Source organism: Oreochromis aureus, linkage group 10 (genome assembly GCF_013358895.1).
Source record: "Oreochromis aureus strain Israel breed Guangdong linkage group 10, ZZ_aureus, whole genome shotgun sequence".
Classification (NCBI taxonomy): Eukaryota; Metazoa; Chordata; class Actinopteri; order Cichliformes; family Cichlidae; genus Oreochromis; species Oreochromis aureus.
The window spans coordinates 27,503,086-27,530,856 of NC_052951.1; the positions used below are offsets into that span (position 1 = coordinate 27,503,086).

The 27,771-nt window shown below is 41.1% G+C and overlaps 2 protein-coding genes across 5 annotated transcripts in view; both read left to right on the plus strand.

Annotated features, from left to right (window-relative positions):
- Nucleotides 1-8,474, plus strand: part of tlcd3a (TLC domain containing 3A) — a 45,177-nt gene extending 36,703 nt beyond the window's left edge. The window contains exon 5 of the mRNA XM_031747606.2: nucleotides 1-8,474. Coding sequence (XP_031603466.2) covers nucleotides 1-315 — 315 coding nt within the window. The 3' untranslated portion in view covers nucleotides 316-8,474.
- Nucleotides 6,393-27,649, plus strand: LOC116326390 (smoothelin-like protein 2). 4 transcript variants are annotated; one of them, XM_039617972.1, is made up of 13 exons: nucleotides 6,393-6,467; nucleotides 10,142-10,927; nucleotides 15,902-15,968; nucleotides 16,045-16,155; nucleotides 18,533-18,664; nucleotides 20,721-20,930; nucleotides 21,016-21,165; nucleotides 21,292-21,354; nucleotides 21,462-21,519; nucleotides 21,622-21,747; nucleotides 21,834-21,948; nucleotides 23,609-23,760; nucleotides 27,241-27,649. In XM_039617972.1, the coding sequence occupies exons 2-13, from the start codon at nucleotides 10,463-10,465 to the stop codon at nucleotides 27,365-27,367; spliced, it is 1,776 nt and encodes a 591-aa protein (XP_039473906.1). In that variant the 5' UTR covers nucleotides 6,393-6,467; nucleotides 10,142-10,462; the 3' UTR covers nucleotides 27,368-27,649. The 4 variants fall into 4 exon arrangements, with proteins under 4 accessions (XP_039473906.1, XP_039473907.1, XP_031603499.2 ...); XM_039617973.1 differs by having other exon boundaries at nucleotides 21,016-21,162; XM_031747639.2 differs by having other exon boundaries at nucleotides 20,721-20,909.
- Nucleotides 27,650-27,771: the final 122 nt, after the last annotated feature.

A 27,771-nucleotide genomic window follows, 5' to 3' on the forward strand; every position in this document is an offset into this window, starting at 1 on the left:
CTCAGCCTCCAGGACTCCTGGCTGCACAAGGTCAATGGCGGTATGGTCCTTCTCACCTTCTTCATGTGCCGCATCGCCCTCTTCCCGTTCATGTACTGGATGTACGGCCGTCACTACGGCATCCCTCTCTACAGCGTGCCGTTCCACCTGCCGCTCTCCGCCAACCTGGGCAACTCGTGCATCTTGGCGCCGCAGGTCTACTGGTTCGTTCTGCTGTGCCGAAAGGGCTACCGTCTTTACCAGCGCAGCCGCAGCCCGGCCTCATCTCCCACGGCCGACACCGCCGCCGTCACTGACAGTTCAAAAGATGATTGATACGCGGACCACGACCGCTTGCTCTAGCCACACACTCAGCTACTAACGCTCAGCCCAACCATCGTACTGTAGTACACCAGGACTGCCTGCTCTCGTTCCACAACTCCCGGGCATTTTCCGCACACTTCAACCAACTCCTCTGCCTACGTGGACCTCTCCACCTCCAATCTAACTCTACTACTGAAGTTTAGTGATTTTAATTTTTTTGGGATGTGACTCTGGCCTGGATCTCGCTGAAGTGCTTCACTGTGTCTGAATACATTTACAGCACTGAAAAAAAAAGAAGAAGAAAAGAAAGATGATGTTTGCTGCGCTGCGAGTGAAATGTGGAGCAAACGCACCAGAAACTAAAGAGGAGATATGATCCTTACTCCTACTGTTTACAGCTGCTGATTGGAAAGGCCTGTTACAGTGTATGTTTGTGGGTGTTATGGCTGGTTTTGATTTAAGAATAACGTGTCAGATAGTTGGATTTCCTTTCAGATCATTTTATTTGTCACGCTGGTGACAAGGATTGGGGCCTGTGGTGGGCGGCATGGAAGTTCAGGCAGTATTAGCAGAGATGAGGAATACGCGTCACCAAGCAGCTACATCGTTACCCGGTTAATGTGATAGCCTCTGACTTTTCACCAGTTTATCATAGTGCACACCATTACCTACACTCATCTTCATCGCAGTGTTTCCACCCTTCATTTTCAGGTTTTTAGTTTTCCATTATCTGTAGGAAACTATTTTTGACACCATGATTGATTAAGAAATGGCCCTCTCTCACACAGGGTTTTTTTTTTGTTTTTTTTGTTTTTAAACAGTAATATTGTAAGGTCTTGCCCTGAGATCATTTTTTTTCTCAGGTGTGAAGTTCAGCTCCTCAGCAGATAAAATTAAAAAAATCATACCTGGTTTAAATTTGGTCAAACTCTTCAAGGTCATATTCTCGTGGAGTTTTTCCTAAATTTAAGTTCCATTCTGGCCACTTCTACTTGTTCCTCCTCGATGTGTGGTGGCTCTCCTGCAGTGGATCCAAACTGTGACTGCTTAACTTTTGTTTTGTATTCTCAGTGAAAATGGGGAGTATCGACCTCAGTACCACACTGTCTTTAAATGGCCACCAGGAGGCGACTTTTCTGGCTCCAAAAAGACTTCTGGAGGGGGGGATTAGCCCTCACCTCGTTTTCTCTTCGACCGCGATGCTTTCCTGACGACTTTATGGGCTCAAGCACTAATTTGAGGGTCAAATTTTATAGTCAATCTAAGGGCCTGAGAGAAGGACTATCCAGGATGTGATCACTCGCTCCGCCCCTCTCTCATCACATCTTGTTTTTTAAATCCCAAGATTGTGACAGCAGGAGCTCTCAGCTTGTAGCTTGATAATTTTGCGATGCGAGGGGTGGGGAAAAAAGGGGGGGGGGAGTGAAAAGGGGAAGATGTGAGAAGAAGTAAAGCTAATGCAGGACAGGAAAGACACCAGATTGTCAAAGTAAAACAGGAAATAACCAAATGAGAGGTTAACAAGGACTTTTAAAAAAATGAATTCAAACCAAGGATCCTTTTCGGAGACTTTTGCTCATCCACAAAAAATTATTATTTTGTTTCTCCCTTGTAGCTGCAGGCCCCGCTCTTCTCACCAGTTATGATTCTTGACACAAAAGTTGGGTCAATTCAAAAGAAAACCGGACGTTTGCTCACCTTGAGGTTGACAGTAAGGCTTGAGTGGACAGAACAGGAATTCCAGGAAGTGATTTTAAAAAAGAAATGGGGCCCCAACCGAGGTGAACAGTAAGATATGACCAGTGAACTTTAAGCCAGGTATGATTTTTGGGGTGGGGGGTGCGGCATTATGGAGTCTGCAATCACTGGATAGATTCAGTTCAATGCTTCTGTTTTTTGCCTCTCAACGTCACTCAGTCCAGTCTGACGGGGTGATGTGGAAGGTACCATGAGGCCCAATGAAGGTCAAGCGGCTCCCAGCAAAACTCAGGGGCAAGGTCAGAGCGATAAATGGAGGGGTGTGGCTCTCCGGGCCAAACAATCAAACAAATACTTTAGATTATTTATATGCACTTGTGTATCAGGGGTTGCACTCATCACATAGGGGTTTTTAGAGAGTTACATTAACTATCACTTAAATTAAATATATATCTTGACTAGAATAGAGAGGATCATTTTATTGTGCAAAATTCCAGTTATTATGAAAGAAATGAAACTTCTTACAAATTAATCAAATCAAAAAACAAAGAATTCTGCATATTATGCATTAAATGTCCTTTTTTTTGTTTCCTTTCAATTCAGTCTATGCAAAACAAATGTTGGTGCATGTATAACTGAACTAACATCAGGTCATATCAAACTCATCCATCCCTCATATGATGTGCTCTTTGCACAGTTTTCTAGGAATCTTTGTTTATCTCTGCTATACATTTCAGTCTTATTACTGAGTCTTAGTTGTTTTAATTTTTTTATTTATTTATAATCGCGTAATGATTAAAAATAATTTCATATTCATTGTTAGTTTGTTTTAGTGCACATGGACACATTAGAGCTGAATCAAAACTCACTAAAAATCCATTTAAATGGAACGTGGCGCAGCTAACAGCTAACAGGCATGCAGCAAACCGCCTTATGTTAATCCAGAGTTTTTGTGTCTTTGCTTTCAAATCTAAATTGTTGTCTCCCTCTTTTTGGCAGCTTCCGCCAAGCTGTTGTATAAATGATAAAGCATAATGTAACAGTAGTACAAGTTGGAGCACAGAAAGCTTCTGAACTCTCTGTTGCCCAGATTATTGATGAACACATTCTGCATGACAGCTCAGATATTTTTCCCTCTGTGAGTCTGATCATCACAACTTGTTGTGAGGGGGGGGAGCTAAAGAAGAAGCCTGTTAGCTGAGCAGCAGTGTGGGGAAGAGGAGGCGAGCCGGGCAGCTGAATGATGGGCTTGTTTGTCGAGGTTGGCTGGAGTGCGTCAGGGTGCTTTTGTTACTGCAAACATTCCTCGCTCTTTGTGTTGCTTTTCTGCATCTTTCAGCTGAATTTCTCCCACTTTCTCTTTATGATGATTCTAATAGTATTAAAAGAATTACGATATCAGTTTATCGGCTGTTATTTTTTTTTACACGTAGAGGGTTTAAACATTCTCCAAATCCCAAAAAAATCAGATCCATCCCCAGTTAAGGCAGTGAGTCTGGGCTACCTTAACTCTGTGCAAGTAAAACCCCGCTTCTCAGCATGTATTTACACACAAGGTGTTTATATTCTTGCTAAAGACAGAACTACAGTTCAGAACTGTGGATGTTTTTGTCCCAGATTCAGGTTTCAGAACATTACAACTCTCCCGCGCAAAAAAACGGGAGGGGTTATTACACTGCAAGGAGGGGTTAATAATAGGAGGCTGTTGTTTCAGCCCCCTACGATGAAGAAGACGCGTCTCAGTGGATTATCTTCTGCCCCACTTAAATGTCCTCAGTGTCTGGTCTGCTTCTGGGATGACCTCTGAGATTGAGATTAATAAACTGGGCTTGAGTCTAACAGCTGGTTTAAAGTCTCCACTTTCACTGCAGTTATAATCAATAAGTTCGACTCTACTTAAAGTTACTGTCCCACTGTTTCTGCTCCTTTCATTCATTTGAACTCAGCCCTATCTCCTGGTTTGCTGTGAAGCTAGCAGAGCAGAATGAGCCCTCACCTCCTCTCTACTGCCCTCTGCTGTCAGGCCCATCCACTGCTTGTCCACTCTGAAGGCTGTGCAGTTGAGATTAAATATCTCAATTTTTCAGCCAGCGTAACCTCACCCTCTGCGAAATCTTGCGGAAAAAACAGACAGGTACATTTGTTTTCTTGTGTTCGGAGGAGGGGACAGAACAGAAAGAACTCGCTGTGGGAAAGTGTGTGCTTTTTTGTTTGTTTGGGGTTTTTGTGTGATACCCTAAAGTTGAGCCTGTCTTCATAGCTTGCATAAATGCCATCTTGTTGACTTTTTCCTAAGAGGACTTTTAGAAGATTGCTCTGAAGCTTTCTTTTGGCCAGGATTTGGCCTCTCTGCTCAACAGGATGTTGAATTTTAGTGGCTTCACTAATAAAATTCAGTCTTAGTTTTGAAAGCGTGGGAAAGATGTTTTAAAATGTTAAAGAAAAATTAAAATATATAAACATTCCTTCTGTAAAACTGACCCCAATTTCAACAATTCAAATCCTTTATTAACCATTTTTCATCCCTTATTGACTCATTTATCTTTGTTTTTTCATAGCCAGGCGACAACAAGCCCCATTACTTTCATTGCTTGAGAGTATCACTGCCGCATGAAATCATGAGTAGTATAAGTGCATATCTTTCTACATCTATCACTCAGTAGGCTCTGATTATAGAAGACCGTAAATTCATCCTCTTTCCTCAGGGTTTGATGAACTTGTTAGGATACAGTGTGTGTGTAATGTAGAGGTTTACTGTAAGATGACGAAGCTATGAGAATGATTCTGAAGAGGATCACAGTGTGCTGTTGCTTTCTACGTGATGTTTTTCAAAGCATCAGTTTTCCTTTCAGATTATTCTGGTATTTATGCCTCCTGACATGGCTTGTGATACTTCAGCTTCTAAGGGTTGGTAAACCAAAGACTGATTGCAGTAACTATAGTTAGATTCTTTTCAGTCTTGTCTTAATGGCTTAAAGTTACCCACATGTCACCCCAACTAAAAACCTAACTAACTTCCCATCTTGTCATCCTTTCTGGGTCCTATAAGCTCACCAACACTGGGATATATTGGAGGAAATCCTCTGCATTCAGAAGTTTGGGATCAGTTTGTTAGTTAAGGGAAAAGCTAATTTTTAGCTCCATATTTTATTCATGGGCTCCACCAGAGTAGCTTTGCATGATTCACAGTTCAAAATCATCCTTGTTCTGTGACATTCAAGGATAATGTTTGTTTTTTTTAAATGTCTGAACGACATTTAACATGAGCTAAATGTCAGTTATGACAGAAAATCAGGAAAAGCACAATTGACCCCCATTAGTCATAAATTATTAATGATGTTTAATAGATGCCTCCCACCAGGTGCAGTCTGCTTGATATCAAAGTGGGTATCCCCGAGTTAAGGGTATTGCATGCCTAACCTCTGGGCAAAATTCAGTGCAATCACCAGGCATTGCTGTCCTGATGCTACTTCAGTGTAACTGCAAGGTTTTATCATTTTAATCTCCTTGATAATTACATAAGCAAGACGTTTCTGTTCATCAAACTAGAGACTGATGTACTTGTCCTCTTGCTTTCCCACAACTTTTCAACTGTTTCTGTTCTGTTCAAGGCAGCTGTTTTCAGCTTTTCTGTTTTATACAAACTGTGAATCAATTGACTTAGAATACTCTTGAGGCGTTTCAGAAGAAAGATATTTCTCTTTGGCTGTTTTGCGACTTTAAAGCAGCCTAAAGATTCTCAACAAAGGTACTTTGTTTCAAAAACAAAAGCATTTTGGAGTGACCCTAAACCTTTTGGGAGCAATGTGCTTTATCTTTTTAGCACAGTGGCTGAAAAGTCATTGCTAATGTTATGTTTGGACGCATTAATACAAAAATTATATTAACTTCTTATATGTAAGGTTGTATTTTAACCTTGGAACACCTGTTCTATGGTTAAACTGGGAATATGGTCACTTAACCCACCTTTGAACAACACTGGATCCACTGGACCAGGCTAATGCTAGCATAGGCTAACGCTCGTCTAAGCTAGTAGTAGCATAGGCTATCAGCATCAGTATAGTGCGTTCTATTGTCTTGGAAGTCTGAGCTGGGAGTGATGTCATTTCCAGTAGTAAAGTCATAACAGCAAGACAAAAAAAGGATTTATGTTGCTCCTTGGTAAGGTAGAATCATACTTCAATAGCAATACAGGGCATGCTGTACTTTCATGCATACAGTTTGAGCAGTGCTCTGCATATGATTTATTTTAGTGAGTCACCTATGTTCAACAATGGCAGCGCACATTAAAAGTTTCATAGTTATACCACTTTTTACATTCCCCTGGATTGTTAAGTCAGCCCTGTTGGGGCTGCTCAGACTTTCCAAGTTGATAATGTGATGTGAGGGTGCTGTGCCCAGCTGAAAATTCTGACTTCTAATTTTAAAGTATAATGGAACGCACTATAAGCTGGTGGCAGCAGATGGTAAGCATGATTTCAAGCTAATATAGACAAACACTGCTATAAAACAATGCTAGAATAAGCCGTTGTAAGCTAGGGGTAGCATAGCTTAACTAGTATAGGCTAATGCTTTTTTTTAAAGTAATGCAAGCATAAACCACTATAAGCTAGTGGTAGCATAGACAAATACTGGCATAGGCTAACGTTCTTATGCTAGCATAAGCCAATGCTGATAAAAGCTAACAAAGTCCTACAAAATGCTGAGTTATAGCTGCCTTTTTTTTTTTTTAATGTTGTTCGAGACAGAATACTCCATGTTAATCATTTAACATACACAACAGTGCTATAATATTGAGTGGCTGTAGACTGAGTGATTGAAGCTTCAAGTTAACCCTTAAATGTCTATTCGCAAACTGTTAAGTTTCCATGCTAATAATTTTGCTTTGGCTACTAATTTGTTATTTAAAGATAGATAATTTAGCGACCAATTTCTGTGTTACTGTCATGTTCATGTTATTTAAAGGTCAAAGTTGTGGATTCTTGAAATACAAATGAGGACAGGGGTCTCTTCAGGTCTTGTGACAGAGGATGTGGTAGTTTGCTGCTTTCTTTAGTCTCACATATCCATATATCAGGTTTGATCCTTCTTTTTCTGACTGCTGGTTTAAAAGCTACAATGGGTTTTTAAATTCTAACCAAATATTCACATCAATTTAGATGAAGATTATGTGTGTTGGATTTGGGAGTAAATTTAACATTAGAAAACAATATTTTGCTGTTTCTTCTGATGAGATGTCAATAAAATATATTTAACCATAAAGATACTGAACGGGTTAGAATATTGAGCACTGCAAAAAGGAAAACTGTGTTGCTGGTACTGATTTTGATCTGTGGACAGTGAACCAAACTTGGTCTCCAGTGCCTTGTGAAAAATCTATTTGTGACACCCATAAAAACTCAGTTAAAAAAAGAGCTAAGATGGCAGGCAGTGTTTACAGGTTGTGGCTGTATTTGTCATGTTTGTTGTTGTCATCCTCAAAGAGAAATTATATTTCAGTTATTTTTGGTCTTCTCAGCAATCATTAAGACATATCTAATAGAAGCAAGATTTCAGAAGCTATAAAGTTGACCTATGATGCTCGTCTGTATTTCTATTCTTATGTTCTTCTCGAGTTACTTTGCATGATTCAAGGTTCAAAATGATTAGTATATGTTGTATACTGGGCTCTTGAGCAGGGATACTTCCTGCCCCTTTAAATGAACTTTCCCCTCCCACAAGTGGGTGGGGCTTCTTTACTTACCATATTAGGGATGTCCACCAATGAGATCATACATAGCCAGGTGTGGAAAAAAAACAATCTAAAACCAAATGTTTAAAGCAAAACTGATCCTGTCTTACCTAATTCTTTCAAACTTTGATCATGTTATGAGCAAAGAAAATAGATAACAGAAAATATGGAAGAGCATGTTAGGTTCACTTTAAACAATCTGAAACAAACCACCACACATATATCGACAGGTCTTCAGTACACTTTATTTGATCCTGCTGAAATTATGGCATTTATGTAATAAATAATCTTATATTTAGCATTTTATAGCATTTCATTAGTACTTGAACCATTCAAATGTCTCTCATAGGCTTAAGTTTGTTTGCAGTGTTTCCATCGATTTAGCGGGACGTGTCTGTTTTAGAAGTTTGGATTGAAATCTTTCTGTCCATATCACTCGCCCTTCCTGATTAAATGCAGCACTTTCACAACCTTTAACACTTCCTGCCCTGCATTATTTTTGATAACATTCTAATTTTTCATACATATATATCACGATTGATGTATCTGTCCTTTTTTTTGTGGTGTGACCGTTCTTTTTTGTTTTGTTTTGTTTTGGGGGGGGGTTTGAGGAAATTTCCTATCTGAAAATGAGACTGGAGTGTTTTATGAGATAATATGAGGAGTCATGTATTGTTGCAGCTTGTGAATTCAGAGCACCCCTTTAAAATTCAATAAATTTGATTTGGTAGACTGTTTTGAACAAGTCTCTGCTTTATTTTTTATTTTTTGGACATTACTTCTGCCCGTTCTTGGTTATGTTGTTGTAGTGTAAAGTTATGGCCACTCAGAGGCGCTGCTGGCTCAAGCTGAGCTGCTGGAGTTGCACTGTAGAGGCTACATTAAGGCATTAAAGCTGGACTTCTTTAAAATAAAGCATAATTTATATGCTTCTTCACATGTGGGGTCTATGGAGATTAAGTTACATTTAAAGTTATTTACCACTGTTAAGAAATGAAAGAGATTTTAACAGAATACCATCAGAAATTGCCTTTTTTTTTTTTTTTTTTAAGAAAGAAAAAAAAAAAGGTAATTTTAAATAATTTTGAGACATTTTTTAAAATGACTTTAATTTCAGGTTTACTATGACATAAAATCTGCATCTATGTAATTGTGGGTAAAATATGATTTATTTATTTATTTTTAATTTTGTTTTATTTGTTGTTGAGTTTGAACTTAAATTAGGCTTAAAAAATTTTTAAGTTTTTTTATTTTATTTTTAGTTAGAAATTGATCGCACATACTGTTTCCCTCACAGATTTTGATTCAGGAGTCTTTTAGTTCTTTTTCATATAATGTTTCTGATATCTGAAGGGATGGCAAACAAAAAGATGAAGTTTGAGGTAGTATGAGGTTGTATTTGTACAGGCTGGATCAGCCCATAAATTTCACCGATGAAGACAAATAAAAACAAAAACAGTCAATTACATACAATACAATAAAAATAATGGTAAAAACACAGTTAAAAGTGCAGTAATGTGCATATTTATATCTCTTCTTTCTAAAAACAACTGACACTACGCAACTGGAAAATGTCATTCACACCAATGAAGCGATCAGGGATCAATATTCTGATTCTGATCAGTGGAAGGACAGTGTGACAGTTATATTTGACATTTTTTGGCAACATAGCATAAAAACTGCTTACTTATAACTGTTTAGTCTGAGCAAGTTGTTTACACAGAAAAAGTCACAAAATTCAAAAAGCGAATTTAACGCAGACGAAAAAAACGTGATGAGTTGCTCGCTGTAAGCTCATCATGCTGTTTAAGGGATATTGCTCATTGTGACTAAACATTTAAAAAAATGTTGCATTTGTCTCATATCAGCTACATTATTCAATATATACAAGCATAAACTATACAATGACTTGTGACTTACTATCCTTTCATTTTTCATTAACTGTAAAGTAAATATGATTTCATAAAGCTTAAAAATGTACCCATGAGGACCCTGATCACCCCTACCAGCACCGCCAGCCCCCCCGAGACAAAACACTTCAACAATTCTGGCCCCTCCTCCTGTTTCATGTTTTCCCACCCCCTTTATGTCCCAAAATAAAGACACAAACCTGTTGCTCCCAATCTGAAGAGGCACATTTTAGCTCAGACACCACGCTGGGCAGCAGGGCCAGCGCGAGGGTAACACGTCCAGGAAAATTCAGTAGTAGATGCCCTGCCACAGAGGAGGGTGGCAGAAAATCATTTGCCACTTCAACTGGATTCCTTTGAAAGGTTAATTTGATCATCTCCTATGCGCACTGAGAAAATGATCTGCCCGTGCAGCACATAATCTCTTTTTCCAAGATGTCATTGTGCACGAGTTTTCCATGACTTATAAATAACAACTCTCTGCTCTTGCTTTGGCCAGATGAGAGGGAAGAGTAAGAGAACACGCATGTTGAGAGAAATCCTCCATGGAGCTTGATGGGACTTCAATGAGTTGCTGTCAAAGGAGTCTGTCTGCCACCTCGTTTTGAAACGACTTGTGACTTTACTGGAAAAACTTTAATGGAAGACGTCGGATGTCCTTGAAACACTTTTATAAGGAGTGAGAAGAGAGTGCAGACTTATTTGATTGGTTTATTTTGAGGGGGTAGAGGAGAAGTTGAAGGTTTGCTTTAGAGGTTTATGCTGAGGCCCCCTGTTTCTGGATTGAAACTAAGGGGCGTTGAGGGTTGCTGAAGAAACCATGGATGAAGCTACAGAGCGGGGTCAGGAGGCAGCAATGAACGAGGCTCTCGTTCACTTCGAGGCCACGCTGGAAGCCGCTGTAAGGGAGGTGCACGTGGACGTTAGTGCTTTCAAGCAGCGCATTGAACAGAGGATTGAGGAAATGTGCATTTCCAATGGACCTTTGGCTGAGGCGGTTACCAGACTCCAGGAGGAGAACCTGCAGCTCAGGGCAAAGTTGGAGGCCCTCAGCCACCTGGTGGAGGGTCTCTCGGGGGTGAAGAGCAAGGGGCAAAGATTAGAGAACGGCCATGTACAGATTCAATCCAAGAGCCAGGAGGAGCAGAAGGGTCTGTTTAACTCTGAAGACAACCAACCGGGTCAGTCCGCGTCCTACGAAGCTTCTGGGTTCAGTGGAGGATCGAGCCAAGCTGCTACCCCAGCCCCTCCTCCGTGGAGAGCAAAGAGAAATGCTGAGATTAATGTGAGTATTCAGCCTGTGTTTCTACTGAATAAAGAAATACCCGATAGAATATGTCCAACCCTGTAAGATCAGTAATTAGATGAACATGTGGTCGGTAAAAAAAAGAGATGCAGAAAAAGTCCTGGTCACCAAAGAACCACCAGCTTTTGTGGCAGTGGTCTCAGATGATTCAAAAAAACAACATGAGGGAACAACAGAAGACTTTAAGGGTACATTTGTGAGTGTGAAGACTTCAAAAACAGAAAATCAGAAAGCCTGATGCTTTTTTCTTTAATCTACTTATTGTTTACAAATCCAGATAAACTTCGCCATATAGCGTAGCCAGGATTTCAAGGATAGTCCTCCTTTCTCTCTCCACGTAGACTGTTTACCTGCATGCTACCTGCATCACCTGTCACCCTGCTGACAGGTGACTCCAATCAGAAACTAAGACGCTTCTAGAACCAGGAAATGTATCCCTAGCCTAAAGGTTCTTCACATTCATACAGGTTATAGAGCAGATAATTCACCAGAGGTGGAGCGTGACCCTTTGGGGTTGACCTCCAAATTTATTTTTATTTTTTTTCAGGAATATTAACCTTCACACTCTCACACTCACACACACACACACACACACACACACACACACACACACATACATCAAATTAAATAAGAAAAACTGGCAAAGACAAACTAAAAAAAACTAATCTGCTTTTGTATTTTAAGGCCGTAGTAAAATAACCATCTGAAATGCGATTATATGCCACCTGCCTTCACAAATGACAGCTTCGAGTGTTGGAGGGGGGTCGACGAACTCAATGACAGGCACGCCTGAATGCTCTGAGCTCCTTCCAAAATTCTCTCTGCATTGCTGCAACATCCCTCTTAACTGGATGCTTCTTAACAGAAATCGCATTTCTTTACAATAATTTTATGCAGCCATGACTGCATCATGAAAACTGCTCCTTTCCAGGTGTTAAAAACAAATAACCCTTAAAAAGATCAGATGAAGTAAGCCTACCTGATCTCTGTTCATGAAGAGGACACAGCTGAGGGATCTATAGTAAGCCCTCTACACTGTAAAGAGGACAGAGGTCTAGTGGTTATCACTGATTATACTAAGGTGTCTTTAAGGGGGAAAGAGTTCAATTAATCCTGGTTGATCTTATACAGGGCCTTGGTGTAACCTTTGAATTGGTCCCGTTGAATTACGCTTTCTTCTGATTGGCTGTCCCTCACAAACAAAAGATTAGAAAAGCTGGAGCCAGAGCTGTGTATCTGGGATGACCATATTAGGACATCCACCGTCACTGATATCACAGAGAGCCAAGAGTAGAAAAAACAGCCTGAAATTGAATGTTTGGAGTGGATTGAAGCCTGAGCTTTTTGCTCACAGGGGTTACATTTACATTCACTGATCTCAGTATTTAAAACTTTATTACTATATGTATGAACACATATGACAGAAATTTAGATAAAGCATAATAGGTTCACACTAATAGTCCAGTAATAACTGAGTAATACCATTCAGTTTAATTTAAGCACTCATGAGATTCTGTGTAATCATCCTTTTTGAAACTAACCCCACCACAAACACACACACTTACCCTCTCCCCCACCCCCCATTCTCAGCCCTCTCGTCCTTATGACCTGCTTTTATAACAGCAGGTCCTCCAAAGGGCAAGTGTAATTTTGGCTTTGTGATACAAAAGAGAGCTGCAGCTCTTCTGAGCTTCTGCATGCTCACCAACAACTGCAACTTTCTACCACACATAAACACCAAGCAAACATGCAAGCAAGAGAATCATGCTGAAGTGATCGCTTGATGCACAATCAAGGGCGAAGCGGATTTAATGAAAAGGGCACGAATAAGAACGGCACGCTGCACGACACGCTTCCAACGGCGGCCTCGGTGCACGTATGAGGGGGGATTGTTTGATATAACTCACATGCACACTCTGATGACAGGTGTATAAATAAATCCACATCCTCTAATCACTCAGGAATCTTGTTTCCCCGCCAGTCCGAGTCTCAGATCTCCTAATGGAAAGTTGAATTGCGTCTATATCCCTGTCGGATAAACTCTCCCCCAGCACACACCCTGAGAGGGACGACCAGCTGTCCAGCCAAAGTGCTCGCCCTGCCAGCATTTCTGTCTGCTGAGGTCACCTGGTCTTTTCCCAAACATTGATCCCCCACTAGTCTAACATACAACAGTTCACCCCACCCCACTGCCCCCCCCCCAGCTTTTAAATGATCTCACATGATTCTTTAATCCATCATTTTCAACTTTAACAAAGAGACTGTATATAACAGATGGAAGCAACTAACATGAAATCAGTCACTGTGTTCTGGATATGGATATGCAGACTTACCGCATTTTTGGGGGGCTGTATGTTGAATTTTTTTTCCAGAAGTGGCAGCAGTCAATAAAAAAGTGTCAGTGACAATAAAGGTGGCCACGCGCCTTATGTTAAGCCTTGTTATTCAAAGAAAATCCCCCCCAGTAAAGTTAGCTAAAGTTAGCTAAAATTAGCTATAAACATCAAACCCTTCTTTTGCGCCAGACTATTTATTTCTGATGTAAAGAGATTGATGGGGTTTCACTTGCTTTTGGAGGCAACCCCAAGTGGCCACTAGAGGAACTGCAGTTTTCAGCCACTTTCCCGCCTGTCCCGTTTGGTTCTTTTGCCATCAGAATTACTGTCTGAAGGCCAAGAAAGATGCCCAACGGATTTACTATACCAAGTGGACCATCCCGGCCTTGCCATATTGGTCCATTTGATTGACCTTTGTTTTATTGTTTATTTTATTTTATTTTCAGTTGTTACATACAGGACAGACATGACTCAGGGAAAGGAAAGGGAGAAAGAAAAAGAGGGAGGGAAAGAAAAACAGCGTGGAAGAGGAACGGTGGCACAAAACAAAGAACACAAAACAAAAACATAAACAAACAAAAAAAGGGTGGGGGGGCAAAAAGTACATATATATATCAATCACCTGGATCACCTGTTGATAAAAAAGAAAAGAGAAAACAAGCAAAAAAAGAGCAATATAGTAAACAACATCATCGCGATAATCTGTGTGTATATAACAGTAAATACTAAACATTGAATATTATTGTGCAGCACGTAAGATTGACAGTTTTCAGCCACTTTCAATGTAGTCTTCCTTTTTCAGCCTCAGAGATGGTTTCTTAATCTGCTTGATCTACCATCACGCTTCATATTATCCAGGATAAACAGTTAGTAGGATTGGATAAACTAAATCCGGCTCTATGGACGCTCGGATGAGAGTCTGTACTTGAAAACAGTGGCTGTCATTCAAGTAGTTATTGTTTATTGCCAGAGCCACGTGCCTTAAGATGTAGTGTCTTTAGTGACCAGCAGGAAATCTCTGCTGTCAACACCAGATGTTCATACTCTGTTTCAACTTCTTAAATAATACCTATAAACACCCGGCAGACTGGAAACAACACGACTGGAAGTTGTCTGAAGAATCTAAACACACACTTAATAAATACTTTTTAAAATGCTTTGCATGAGTTTTCTATGAATCAGCTTGTTAGTAACTCTCACTGCACATTGAAAATGAAGTGACTGCTACATGGAACTAAAGAGAACATCAAAAGGTTATTAAACCAAAACAATGAGCTGAAAGAAGTTAAAATGCTATATAGAGCTGAGTGGAACTCCAGAAGTGAGTTATAATCTATCGTTAAGAAAAGTGCATTTGCATGATTGCTTGCATCCATTCATCCATCTTGTTAATTTTTCTAGAGCTAGGTTTTCAGGGGGCTGGAGCCCATCCCACCTGAGACTGTTTGAGAGGTGTAGTGCACTCTGGACAGGTCACCGGTCCATCACAGGGCTAACACAGAGACAGACAGATATTCATGCTCACATCCACACCTTCAGCTAATTCAGGAAAATCTCTGGGCTCGGGGAAGAAGCCAGAGCACCCCCTGCAAACTTGAGCCCAAGCTGACCAGGATGTTTGAACCTATAATTTTATTTTCTTCGTTGTGAGGGACAGCCACCCCTGTGTTTGTGTGTTTGTATCTAACCAAAGCATGTTTCTAAGAAGGAGGTTGTTGGGGGTAAACCCATTTAGAGGTTGCAGATACTATCGGGGGTCAGACGGAGTCAGACAGCAGCTACTGTGGAGCCTTCAGATGATCATGGTGCTAATCTCCCTCTCGATGACAGACTGGATGGATACGCTGTGTTATGAGCACTGCTTGTCTCTGGAAAGCAAAAGGCTGCGGGGTGGGAGGTGGAGTGAATACAGGCCAAAGCTCCGTGCTGATATACTTAGGTGCTGTTGGAACTGCTCAACCTAACTCTCTGATTTCCAAAGCATCCATTTGGGGCTATATTGGGACGCAAGAAGAGTGCAGCGGAAACTCTTGCAAAGGAGCTGATTGCAAAATCTAAAATAGCCTCTCAGTGGGAACACGGGTTTGTTGGCCACAGCTGTCATTAAAGGAGAAGCTGTCAGCCGTTAACAGCTGAAGATCACACATCCAGAGAAGTGAGCACAGACATGCACACACAAAGAAGTTTGCGATGAGTGATAAAGGCCTAAAATTAATTTTAGCTGTGCACAACAAAAGCACCACCACTGTATGCTGTGAGAGGTCCAGTGAGTAAAGTTACCAAAGCAAATGTATAAACACAATATAAACACTGCATATGTTGCATAACTTGCTTAACATGCAAATGATCGACTCATTTGCTTCTCATCCCACCCCCTCATGCTTTCCAAAATGCTAATGTCCAATATCTCCACTCTTACAAACACAGCCACATGAAGCAACAATGATTTTACTGGACGTCCCCTCAAACTGAAAGAAAATAATATGATGATTGAATCCCAAGAAGTTTTTAATGCTTTACTCATCAGAAAAATTATCAGTAATGATAATATTAGTTTGTAATTGTTCATCGAAGTAAAAGAAGTGGGTGTTTTGACTTCTCTGCCTCACCTAAACAGGGAACTGAAGCAAGAGGGGAGAAGAATATCGCTCATGTAGCCACCACCGCGCAAGAGAAACAGGAAGGTAGGCAGCTTCACCTGCACGTCCAGACTTTTTACTCTTCAGGCTGGTTTCATTGTTGGCTTTGTGTTCTCTGCAGACCCTGATGTAACCCAGACTGCAGAAGCTGCTCCTCAGTCCCACCGACCTCTGACTGCCATCACCAAACCGACCTCAGAGTCTTCATCTGTGGAAACGCCCAGCAGGCCCGGTCAGTTCATGTCCTCTTTGGTTGGATTTATAGAAAGACATTTAAAGTGATTTTCAGCTCAAACGTGAGCTTTTATGCTTCATCTGTCACACTGTTTATAATACCAGGGAACAAAGTAAATGGATGTAGTCTAAAAAAAAGCGAAATGATATCCACAAAACCAAATGTTTTTCTATATTTTGCTCGCAGTGTTTTGTGTATATCTCACAGTATCCAAAATATCCAATTTTAAAATGCATTTCCTCTTACTTGTCTAGTGGTTATACTTTTTTTAAACCATCTTATTCCATGCCATAAAACCCAGAAATATGTTTGATCTTGCAGATATTTAAATTGGCATTAAAAATGAGCTGTAAACACAAGCAAAAGATAATAAATGCATTCATAAATTGAGGGCTAAAACTGTGTACTGCAGTGGATTGCATTTACAGTTGTGATCTAGGGCTACCACAAACGATTATTTTGATAGTTGACTAGTCACTGATTATTTTTGCGATTAGTTGACTAATCAGATCATGCATCCATTGGACGTACAACGTACAGCTTATTGCACCAGCATGCGTCTGCTCTTATATAACTATCATTAGCTTACAGCTTTAAGTGTTAAAGGGATGTGCTAACTAAAAATAAACTTTTAATGAAACTTGCAGATTGTCTCGGTGGAGTTTTATAAACTCAGCAGTCTGCTCTTTGCTCCCGCAAATATAACAGGACATTGGAGTAAATTCTCTACCATCTCATACTTCTTTTTAATCAGTTTTCTGTTGGACTTTTATTCAGCTGACTTATATATCTTATATATCATGTTTAATCTGAGTAGCGAAAGACCGAGGGGGGTTTGAAAATGATGTGCCGGGAGTTTGCTGTTCTCTAGTGAGCCTTGACCACCCGGTCAACTATCGAGCTAGTGGGTATCAGACGTCTCCAAAAACGTAGGAGCACTTTTGCAATTATGTGATGTCTTGATAAATCGAGCAGATATTTAAAGTTTACACAGCTACATTCTCGCCTGAAAATATCTTAAAAGTTTATTTTGTGACCCAGAAAGACTAATATTAAACCAGTAACTGGAATTTGCTGGGCCAAGCTATGAATTCTGGGATATGGTGGGCCACGAAGAATACACCCGACCCATCCTTCAAATCTGGGGAAAAAGGAGGACGCATTTGTCGGCCGCATTTGGAGGAGTCTTCGAATTTGGACAGCCTTTGTTGCGTCGCTGCAATGTAGCTGGCATCCTTGTTACATGCACTGCTGCCATTTTCTGTTTCAGTCCGTTATAACACTCCTACTGCTTATTCCTGCGTCTTTCAGGATCTTACAAAGCTTCAAACGATGCGTCGACTATTAAATTAGTCATCAACGATTTTGATAGAGGTTGATCTTTGGCGAGGCCATTCCAGGAGCTCAATCTTAGTTAACCAGCTCTAATGTGTGTTTGGGATCATTGTCTTGTTGGAACACCAAGTTTCGACTATACGGCTGTTTATTTGAGGTGAAGTTGAAGAATTTTGAGGTAGTTTTGCTTTTTTCTTATTCCATCCGCTGTTTATAATGTACCAGTGCCTCTGGCAGCAAAATAGCCCCAGAGCATGATGCTACCACCATCATGCTTGAAAGCTGGTACGGTATTCTTAAGTTTGAAAGCTTCACCTTTTCTTTGTCATTGTGGCCAGATAGCTTAATCTTTGCCCCATCTGACCATAAAACTTTTCTTCAGAAGTCAGTTGGCTTGTTGACGTGGGCAACTGCAAATTTTAGTCAAGCTTGAAGGCATCATTATTGGAGGAGGGGCTTCTTTCTCTGCACCCTCTCACTGTGGACACTGATGCTGGTATTCCAGCAGTTTCATGTTGATGGCAGGCTTGAGCCTTGGTGGTTCCTGGCTTGTTCCTGAACATCCTAACCAATTTCCTCTCTCTCGGCACATTGGTGGGACATCCATATAACTTATATAGAATTTTTTAACTAATAACATAATAACCTTGGAATCTGCAGTTGTTTAGAAATTAATCAAAGAGACCTTCCCAGCTTGTGTAAATCTACAATTCTCCTTCTTAGATCTTCACTGACTTTCTTGGATTTTCCTCTTGTTTTGAGTATGATGAGTGCGATCAAACAAATCCTTAGTATGGCATGGTAATTACCCATCATAGGTGTATATAAACTTCTAAACACAACTGTAAATGTACAATTTTTGTTTTTTTAATTGGCAAAAGGCAACTCTGAAGCCCCACGTTGGGAACCGGTCTAATATTGTAGGCTCTTTAACTTACAATAAAAAGAACCTTGAGACGACTGCTGTTGTGAACTGAACACTACTGACCAACAAAAGCCATCACAAAGCCATTTGGACTTTGGATTCTTTCTTTTTCAGATGCTGATGAACCCCAGCCTCATCTTCCCGTGACGGCCATGACAACTAGAGCCAGTTCAGAGGCAGCTAAACCCGCTCAGTCTGCAGCACCTAAAGCAGCAGGGGAAGCCGGAGAATATCCTTTTATAAGAGGTCAGTTACTTTCTCTTTATGATTATTTGTATAAGTACAAAATAAACACATAAAGTCGTTTTTAGTTATTTAGTTTTAATTCATTGACGAGGTGGTGTCTTTTTTCACCGTCCGTAGGTATCCAACAAACTCCTGGATCAATTTAGCTTTCTGTTGGTTACAAAATCCACCTTTTTTAGCTTAGTTATGATTTCATCAGTGAAAACAAACTCACCTACGACAAAGTGAGGAAAACATAGTGAGGCAGCATCCGTGTCAGCAGTATCAGACGATCTTTGCACCCATGTAATGTGACAGAGAGGTGCAGTACAACAAATCCCTTCTTTTTTTCTTGGCTCGACAAAAAATAAAATCACACTAAGACACAACAGTATGTGTAATTTCATCATTCTTGTGCTCAAAATTGGCCAGCTGAGTGTTGCCTACTTCAGTCAGACACATCATCAGAGGAGCGGGGGATAAAGATACACAAAAAAGATTTAAAAATAAGAATGAGCCAGCAAAAGGTGATGGAGAGAGGAGAACAGCAAGAGCGCAGCACTGCAGAATACCTTTAATCTTTTGATCTATTTATTCTACTCTCACTGCTGCCATTTATTTCTAACAGGACAGCTGTTGAGAGGTAATGATCCACTTTAACACTGAAAGCTACTCAGTGCGTATTGCTCCAGGATGAAGTATCCAAAGGTAATAGCTAGCATTAGCACAAAACATAATAAAATGGTTGACAAAAAATAATTTCCCCCTTTTTATGATGGCATGCCAACAAACATGCTGATGTTTCCACCTTGTTACGTTCGTTAGAGCTTGAAGTGAAATATATACAGCAATTTGGCAAAAATAACATCAGTGCCAGATTGTGCTGCTGTAGCTTAACTACATGACTTCCTTTTATTTAGATAGTAAGTTATAGATCATCAGGTAAATCCAATCCAATCCAATTTTATTTATAAAGCACTTTAAAATACCCAGCACAGGACCAAAGTGCTGTACAGAAAATAAGTTAAAAACAATAGAATAACAGAAAACAGCAAAAATAAATAAATAAAACACATAATACATGAAAAATTAAAACAGCCCTATATTAAAAAACAAGATAAAACAGCATAGAATCAACTAAAAACAACTAAAATAAAACTAAAAATAAAACCAACATCTCACACGGTGTCAAAGGTCAAGGTAAGGAGGTGGGTTTTCAGGAGTGATTTAAAAACAGGCAGAGAAGAGGCCTGTCTAATCTCTAAAGGGAGATCGTCCCACAGTTTTGGAGGTGCTACAGCAAAAGCACGATCTCCTCTAAGTTTACGCTCAGTCCTGGGTACATTCAGGAACAGCTGTAGTAAAAAATGTTCCTGCAGCAGAGAACCCGTATCACACTTACAGCATGCAAAATATGAAAAGGATCAACATATTTTAACACAGCCAGCTCCGACACTGTAAAAAAAGTTAGTTAAAAAACTAAATAAACCGGCAGCAGAAATAAACCGTAAAATCCAAAACAGTAGATCTCCGTAGTAGAAACAGTTAGTGGCTGTAAAGTAAGAAACAAGACATAATTTAAATTTTTACTGTCATAATATGTAGAAATATTTTTACTGTGAAAATATTTTTTTCGCTAAAATTTCCCTGCATATGCTACAATGTCACAAGTAACCCTGTTTTTGTCTGAATGACATATTTTACAATTATGTCTAAAACATTTCTACAGAAAGAAGATGTAATGTTTGTTAAATCATTTTGATTTCAAGGTAACATATATATGTATTAAAACTTTAGCACTTAGTTTATTAATTAGCTGATTGACAAACATTTATTCAGCAACTATTTTGATTAACGGTTTCAGTTGCTTTCAGATGGAAAAATGCAAAACACTGCTTTTAAGATTAGGATTAAAACTTTCCTCTTTAAAGCTTATAGTCAGGCCTGGATCAGGGCTGGGCCTGTGTGGGTTCAGGAAGACCTAGTCTTGTGAACCCAACAGTGTCTTTACACTTTAGGTTTTTTAGTGATTTAGGTTCTTTCCTGTTTTAATGCTGTATCATCTCCATCTGTGCAGGTGGAGCGAAGGAACAAAGGCCCCAGGCATCCCAGGATCAGTCAGCCTCTGTGTCTCAGGCTCTCCCCCATCTTCCTCTTACAGCGTTAACCAAAAGCAGCTCTGACACTCCTGCTTCATCTAAATCTGATCCCAGTGCGGTTTCAGCCCCGAACCCTTCGATGCCAGACTCGCCAACGATAAAGCGCGGTGAATATCCATTTAGACGTGGTGCGTGCACTGCCGAAGTATCAGCAACGGTGTTTTGTTTGGCCCCCTATTTTTTAAAACACGCTTTATTTCATCTCCTCTTTAGACACCAGTGAAGCCAAGCCCCACTCACCTCTCTCTGCCATGACCAGACCCAACACGGAGTCTTCTTCGTCTGCTTTAACGGTTCAGTCTTCAAGCCTTTCAGCTTCACAGGACGCTGCAGTGAAACCTGGAGAGTATCCCTTTAAACGTGGTGAGTCTGACCGAGGTCGACTGCTTCTCATCTGTTCCTATTTCCACTATTTTTACAGTTATTTTTACCTGTTATTTATTTTTATGTTGTATCTTCCTTTAACTCTGACTCTTGTTTTCAATTTAGTGCCAGTACTTAAGACACCCAGCCCCAGTTTAAAGAGAAGTGTGAGCTTCCCTCAGTCTGCAGGTAAACCTTCTTCAGACCTACTAAAACAGATAAAAGAAGCTTGTGAGTTCTCTCTGGTTATGTCTTTTTATCCTACTCATTACTTGTTGCCCCCCCTTTTCTTACAGAAAAATTACTTCCCTCCAAATCAATCATAAAATCTGGCTTCTCACCTAATTTGGAGAAGTAAGTTGTAATCAACAGCCCTGATTAATCTGAATGGCGTCAGTCAAACTTCCTCCAACTCCATCCTGATGTTTCGTGTTGTTGTCCGCTGTTTCTCCACAGGAGAGCGAACAAGCCAGCGGGGGGCGACTTTAAGCAAGACGTGATGAAGTCCCAAACGCTTCCACGCTCCAATGGCGCTCAAGCCAAGCGAGCCTTGTTTGAAAGGATGAACTCAGAGCCTATAAAGTAACAGAGTACAAAATAAGTTCTGCTTTTTCACCTTTTATCAATCTTTCTTCTGCCATAAAATAAGCTGTGTTTTTCTCCAACAGGCCAAAAGACTCGAAGCCTAAACTGAAGCGGTCTCAGAGCTTTGGCGTGTCCAGTGCGAGTGGTATAAAACAGATCCTCTTGGAGTGGTGTCGCTCCAAAACCATTGGCTATCAGGTATGACAAGCTGGATATACATTTCTGTACTCTTTCTGTTAGTGGCACTAAAACGAATTTTTCTTTCATTATTTTTAAAACTTGAACATTTGAATAACTTCATTGTTTGTGACAGCTGGGGGAAAAAAATAAAGGTATAAAACTACCATTCTGCTCCAGTACTGTATCTGATGGTTATTTCCACAGACTGTATATAAAGGATGGGTGTAGTCACCATGATGTCACCCACTGGTTTCCGGACGACAGACATCTATAAGATAGATGGAAAAGATGAAACTGTGGAAATGTCTTGAACCTGCATTCTTTTTAACGGCCACCAGGGGGAGATAAGTTTTAGTCTTACTGAGGTTGTTCCAGAGTTGCCCGCCATATCCTCCTGAGAACCAGCCTATTCATTTATGTCCTCTGTAATGGACATTTGTTTTTGGTCTATATCTTTTGACTTATTTGAGCTATCCTAATAAGTCCTGATCTACTAAACTGAGGACATCCTGGTCTTTCCATTGATATCTCTTGTGTTTGGGTGGACTCTTTTAGCTCCAAAGAGGAAGGAAATCACAAAGTTCAATGGGAAGATTCTTTTTTCCTCGGTTATCAGGAGGGTTTTAGATGTGATACAACCACTGGTGCTGTGGAAAAATGTCTATTCCCTGACTGGTTGACAATATTTCCTGGAGGTTTCTGGCTCTCACTGGGTGAAACTGGGTTCAAAGAAGGTGCTTCACAAAAATTTTCCTAGTGGTTGCGTTAATTGCGAGTAGATTGCCCCTGATGTCTTTAGTTTTTTGTGTTTGTCTGCAAACACTTACTTAAACTTGAAAAAGTGCAATGCAAACCGTAAATCAAAAAGTTTTACCTTAGTGCTGCAATCAACATGTTTCAAAAGGTAGAGCTTTTACCTGGAAGGCAAATTGTCTGCGTTTTTGGTCTGTGTTGCACTTTTTCAAGTTTCACTACAGCTTGGAGTGTAGCTAGACGGTGTTTTAGAGAAGTCCATCACTTCCATTCAAACTGTGACTGCAGTCATTTTTGCCAGCCAGTTGAGGAATACATACCTTTCGCTAGCAACAGGAGTTTCCAGATGGTTGGGGACTAATCTATAGATCTGTGTGACAGAGGCTTTAGCAATCATTTTTGCATCAACCTCCACCTATCACTTACAACCAGTTGGTTGGCAATTTTTCTCGTCACTTGGTCTTACACTGTCACCGTGAGTTTCACAATGATGGACAAGTTAACGTCACATGGTTAGTGGTCACATGTCTGCAAAACCTCAGTTAAAGACAGTAACGACACTGCTTTCAGCACCGATCTGAAAACACCAATCTCAAGGCTTTAGAATGGGAGCTGGCAAACCAGTGGTTGACCTCTGGCTGCTGCACTCTGGACTCATTCGATTTGCCAACATGAAGTCTTTTTCAGGTTGCGTGCTAAGTTATCAGCTACTGCTAGAAAGCTTGGTTAATAAGCTGTATCCATAAAGCGGTTAAAAGCAGAGACAAAGATTGAACTTTATGGATGGGCGGTCTTCACCTCCTGAGGTTTCTGGCTGGTAATTTCATCAGGAAGAGACACTGCGTATTAGTGAATATTGCCAGCTTTGCTCTGAGTGAATAAATAAATGAAAAAGAAACACATGACTGTTTTTTTTTTGTCTCAGAACATAGACATTCAGAACTTCTCGTCCAGCTGGAGCGATGGGATGGCCTTCTGCGCCCTGGTCCACTCCTTCTTCCCTCTGGAGTTTGACTACAACTCTCTGGAGCCTTCAAACCGCAAACACAACTTAGAGCTGGCCTTCACCACCGCAGAGTAAGCTGGCTCGAAGAGCCACTGAGTGACTGTGATAAAAGGTCTGTTTTAATAAATTGCTGAAGCCAGAAGAGGTGACAGTCTTCCAACAAAAAACTAAATTTACCAGGTTTAACCCTGTAACGCCAAGTGTATCGTATTTGATACATGAATTTATGAGGACGTTATGTCATCAGTGTAATTTTTAACTCTAACCTACTTTGGTTTGTTTAAGATTTAAAAACTGTGAGGAATAAATTGCCCAAGTGGTTGGATATAGCAGTTATTGCAAAAATTAAAACTAATATATGCATTCTGATACCTACATAAGGCTTGATAAACAAAATTACAATTTTCTACCAATTATTTCACGGTTCAGGTTTTACTGGATTAAAATAAATCAGGGAAAAAAGCTTGATATATTTGGAAATATAAAGTCATAAATTTGTGAGAAAACACAAGGGAAATTGGAATTTTAAGGCCTTACATGTGAGAAGTAAATTCAAAGAGTCTTAGTGAATATTGGACTTTCCCCTCCGTAAATTTATCACCTTATTCTCAATGAATATCGCTCTAAAAAATGTTTCCTGGATTACAGTTATCATCTAAAAATCCTCCAGGTTATAATTCTTAAATTAACCATGTTAAACCCAGAGATTACACGTTTTAATTTTTCACAAAAATGCTTTTTTTTTCTTTTCTTTTTTTGTCCATCCATCCATCCATCCATCTTCATCCGCTTTATCCGAGGCCGGGTCGCGGGGGCAGCAGCCTAAGCAGAGAAGCCCAGACCTCCCTCTCCCCAGCCACCTCCTCCAGCTTATCCGGGGGAATACCAAGGCATTCCCAGGCCAGCCGAGAGATATAATCTCTCCAGCGTGTCCTGGGTCTGCCCTGGGCCTCCTCCGGTGGGACATGCCCGAACACCTCACCCAGGAGGCGCCCAGGAGGCATCCTTGTCAGATGCCCGAACCACCTCAACTGGCTCCTTTCGATGTAGAGGAGCAGAGGCTCTACTCTGAGCCCCTCCCGGATGGCCGAGCTTCTCACCCTATCTCTAAGGGAGAGGCCAGCCACCCTTCGGAGGAAGCTCATTTCTGCCGCTTGTATCCGCGATCTCGTTCTTTCGGTCACTACCACAGCTCATGGCCATAGGTGAGGGTCGGGACGTAGATCGACCGGTAAATTGAGAGCTTCGCTTTTACACTCAGCTCCCTCTTCACCACGACGGACCGGTGCAGCGTCCGCATCGCTGCAGCCGCAGCACCAATCCGTCTGTCGATCTCCGGCTCCCTTCTCCCATCACTCGCGAACAAGACCCCGAGATACTTGAACTCCTCCACTTGGGGCAGGAACTCATCCCGACCGGAGTGGGCACTCCACCCTTTTCCGGCTGAGAACCATGGTCTCAGATTTGGAGGTGCTGATCCTCATTCCTGCTGCTTCACACTCGGCTGCGAACCGCTCCAGTGCGAGCTGAGGCCTTCACCTGATGAAGCCAACAGAACCACATCATCCATAAAAAGCAGAGATGAGATTCTGAGGCCACCAAGTGAAAGCCCTCCGCCACTTGGCTGCGCCTAGAAATCCTGTCCATAAAATTATGAACAGAACCGGTGACAAAGGGCAGCCCTGGCGGAGCCCATCACCCACTGGGAACAAGTCCGACTTATTGCCGGCAATGCGAACCAAACTCTTGCAACGGTTGTACAGGGATCGAATGGCCCATAGCAATGGGCCAGACACCCCATACTCCCCAACACCTCCCACAGGACACCCCGAGGGACACGGTCGAATGCCTTCTCCAAGTCCACAAAACACATGTAGACTGGTTGGGCAAACTCCCATGCACCCTCAAGTATCCTTGAGAGGATAAAGAGCAGGTCCAGTGTTCCGCGACCAGGACGAAAACCGCATTGTTCCTCCTGTATCCGAGGTTCGACTAACGGACGAACTCTCCTTTCCAGCACCCTGGCATAGACTTTCCCAGGGAGGCTGAGGAGTGTGATCCCCCTGTAGTTGGAACACACCCTCCGGTCTCCCCTCTTAAAGATGGGGACCACCACCCCGGTCTGCCAGTCCAGGGGTACTGCCCCTGATCTCCACGCAACATTGTAGAGGCGTGTCAACCAGGACAGCCCTACAACATCCAGAGCCTTCAGGAACTCGGGCGGACCTCATCAATACCAGGGCTCTGCCACCAAGGAGTTGTTTAACTGCCTCAGTGACCTCGCCCCGAAATTGGCGGGTCATTCCCTCATCCCCAGACTCTGCTTCCTCCTCGGAAGACGTGTCAGTGGGATTAAGGAGGTCCTCGAAGTATTCCTTCCACCGCCTGACAATTTTCTCAGTCGACGTCAGCAGCGCTCCGCCAGCACTGTACACAGTGCAGGTAGAGCACCGCTTTCCCCTCCTGAGACGCCTGACGGTTTGCCAGAATCTCTTGAGGCAGTCCGAAAGTCTTTTTCCATGGCTCTCCGAACTCCTCCCACACCCGAGTTTTTGCTTCAGCCACTGCCCGAGCCGCATTCCGCTTGGCCTGTCGATACCTGTCGGCTGCCTCCGGAGTCCCACAGGCTATGTATTTTTTAAAATTTGATTAATTTCATTTACGTAGCATGGCTCCAATAGGAAATCGTAGCAGGGATTCCTTTGTTTTGGTAATGTTTTCAAACACAGTGCTAATTGCTAAGTGTCTAATTTGTCAGTTAATACTGATTCAAACACGGGCAGGTTCATACTGAGCACCAGTGGCAGGAAAGAGTCTGGAGATAGACAGCGGGGTCGGTGGGACAAGTTGGGATGGAGGCAGATGATGTAGCGAGCCCTAACAGAGAGCAGCCAAAAGAAGAAGATAAATGTATCAGTTTAAGCACTAAAAGTATGTTCATGGTTTTGGTTAAAATGTAACCTTTTCCACTTGTTTTGTGGGCTTGTTTCCTTGGTTACCATAGTGAAGCATCCTCTCCCAAGAATCCCACTAGTACTTCCTGTCTCAACATCACTTTCAGCATCAGGATGACTGTTACAAGAAAAAAAGGGAACAACTTAATACCCAAACAAATAGATTACTATTCATCACTAATTGATAGTTTAGTTATGAAATTAATAATAATTGATAAATCATTAACTTTGGTTGTGTAGTGAAGATCACCCTTTGAATAACAGTACTGTTGAAGGTCTGGCCACTGGAGATATATTCATTACATTTATAAACTCTTTAAATAAATCACCATGTTTATAATACAATAAAATTACGTGACAGGGTGTTTTTGTTTGCTTAAATCCTAAACAACTTTGAACTATGTAAACATGACACTGGCAAAAACTGCCACTAGTTTACTCCTATTTTACGTTGCATTGATTTTCTCATAAAACATAATAATCTACAGTCGTACACATTTGGACGTGCTTTAAAAAAAGAGTGGCTGTTTTAGTTTTTGTTTATATGCAAATACATTTATTGCTTATTGAACTGCTTTCTGTTTATTTCTGTTTCAGAGAGCAGGCTGACTGTCTGCGTTTGATTGAGGTGGACGACATGCTGGAGATGGGGGACAAGCCAGACCCCATGTGTGTGTTTACATACGTCCAGTCTCTCTACAACCACCTGAAGAAGTTTGAATAACTCTTGAATCAGAGCACGTCCCAAAGCCTACGCGGCGCTGACCACGGTGTGCTGTGAACACTTTGAGCCTAAAGTGAAGCAAGCTAACAGGAAGTCTCAGTTGTCTGTGGCCAATCACAAATATGTTCATCAGTTTTATATTGTGTGTACCTGTGCTCACCTGCTTCCCACAGTTTCTTCAGCATTTATAGTGGATTTCTTAAAATGTCATTTCCTGTGGCTGTTTCACATCAAATAAGGACACAAACATCACATGTAATAAAAGGAAGCGTTGTCTGCAAATGAGCAATGTCCTTTTCTTATAATAGGCTGCACACTGGCTAATGTGCGTGTGGGGTGTAACTTTAATACTGTACTTTAATGCTGTAAATATTGCGATTATCAAGAATTTCCCCTTTTTTTTG

Coding starts and splice junctions, on each gene's coding strand:
- LOC116326390 (XM_039617972.1), top strand. CDS start 10,463: ATGGATGAAGCTACAGAGCGGGGTCAGGAGGCAGCAATGAACGAGGCT. Junction 21,355..21,461: donor GAGCTTCCCTCAGTCTGCAG/GTAAACCTTCTT, acceptor CTTTTCTTACAG/AAAAATTACTTCCCTCCAAA. Junction 21,520..21,621: donor TTCTCACCTAATTTGGAGAA/GTAAGTTGTAAT, acceptor GTTTCTCCACAG/GAGAGCGAACAAGCCAGCGG.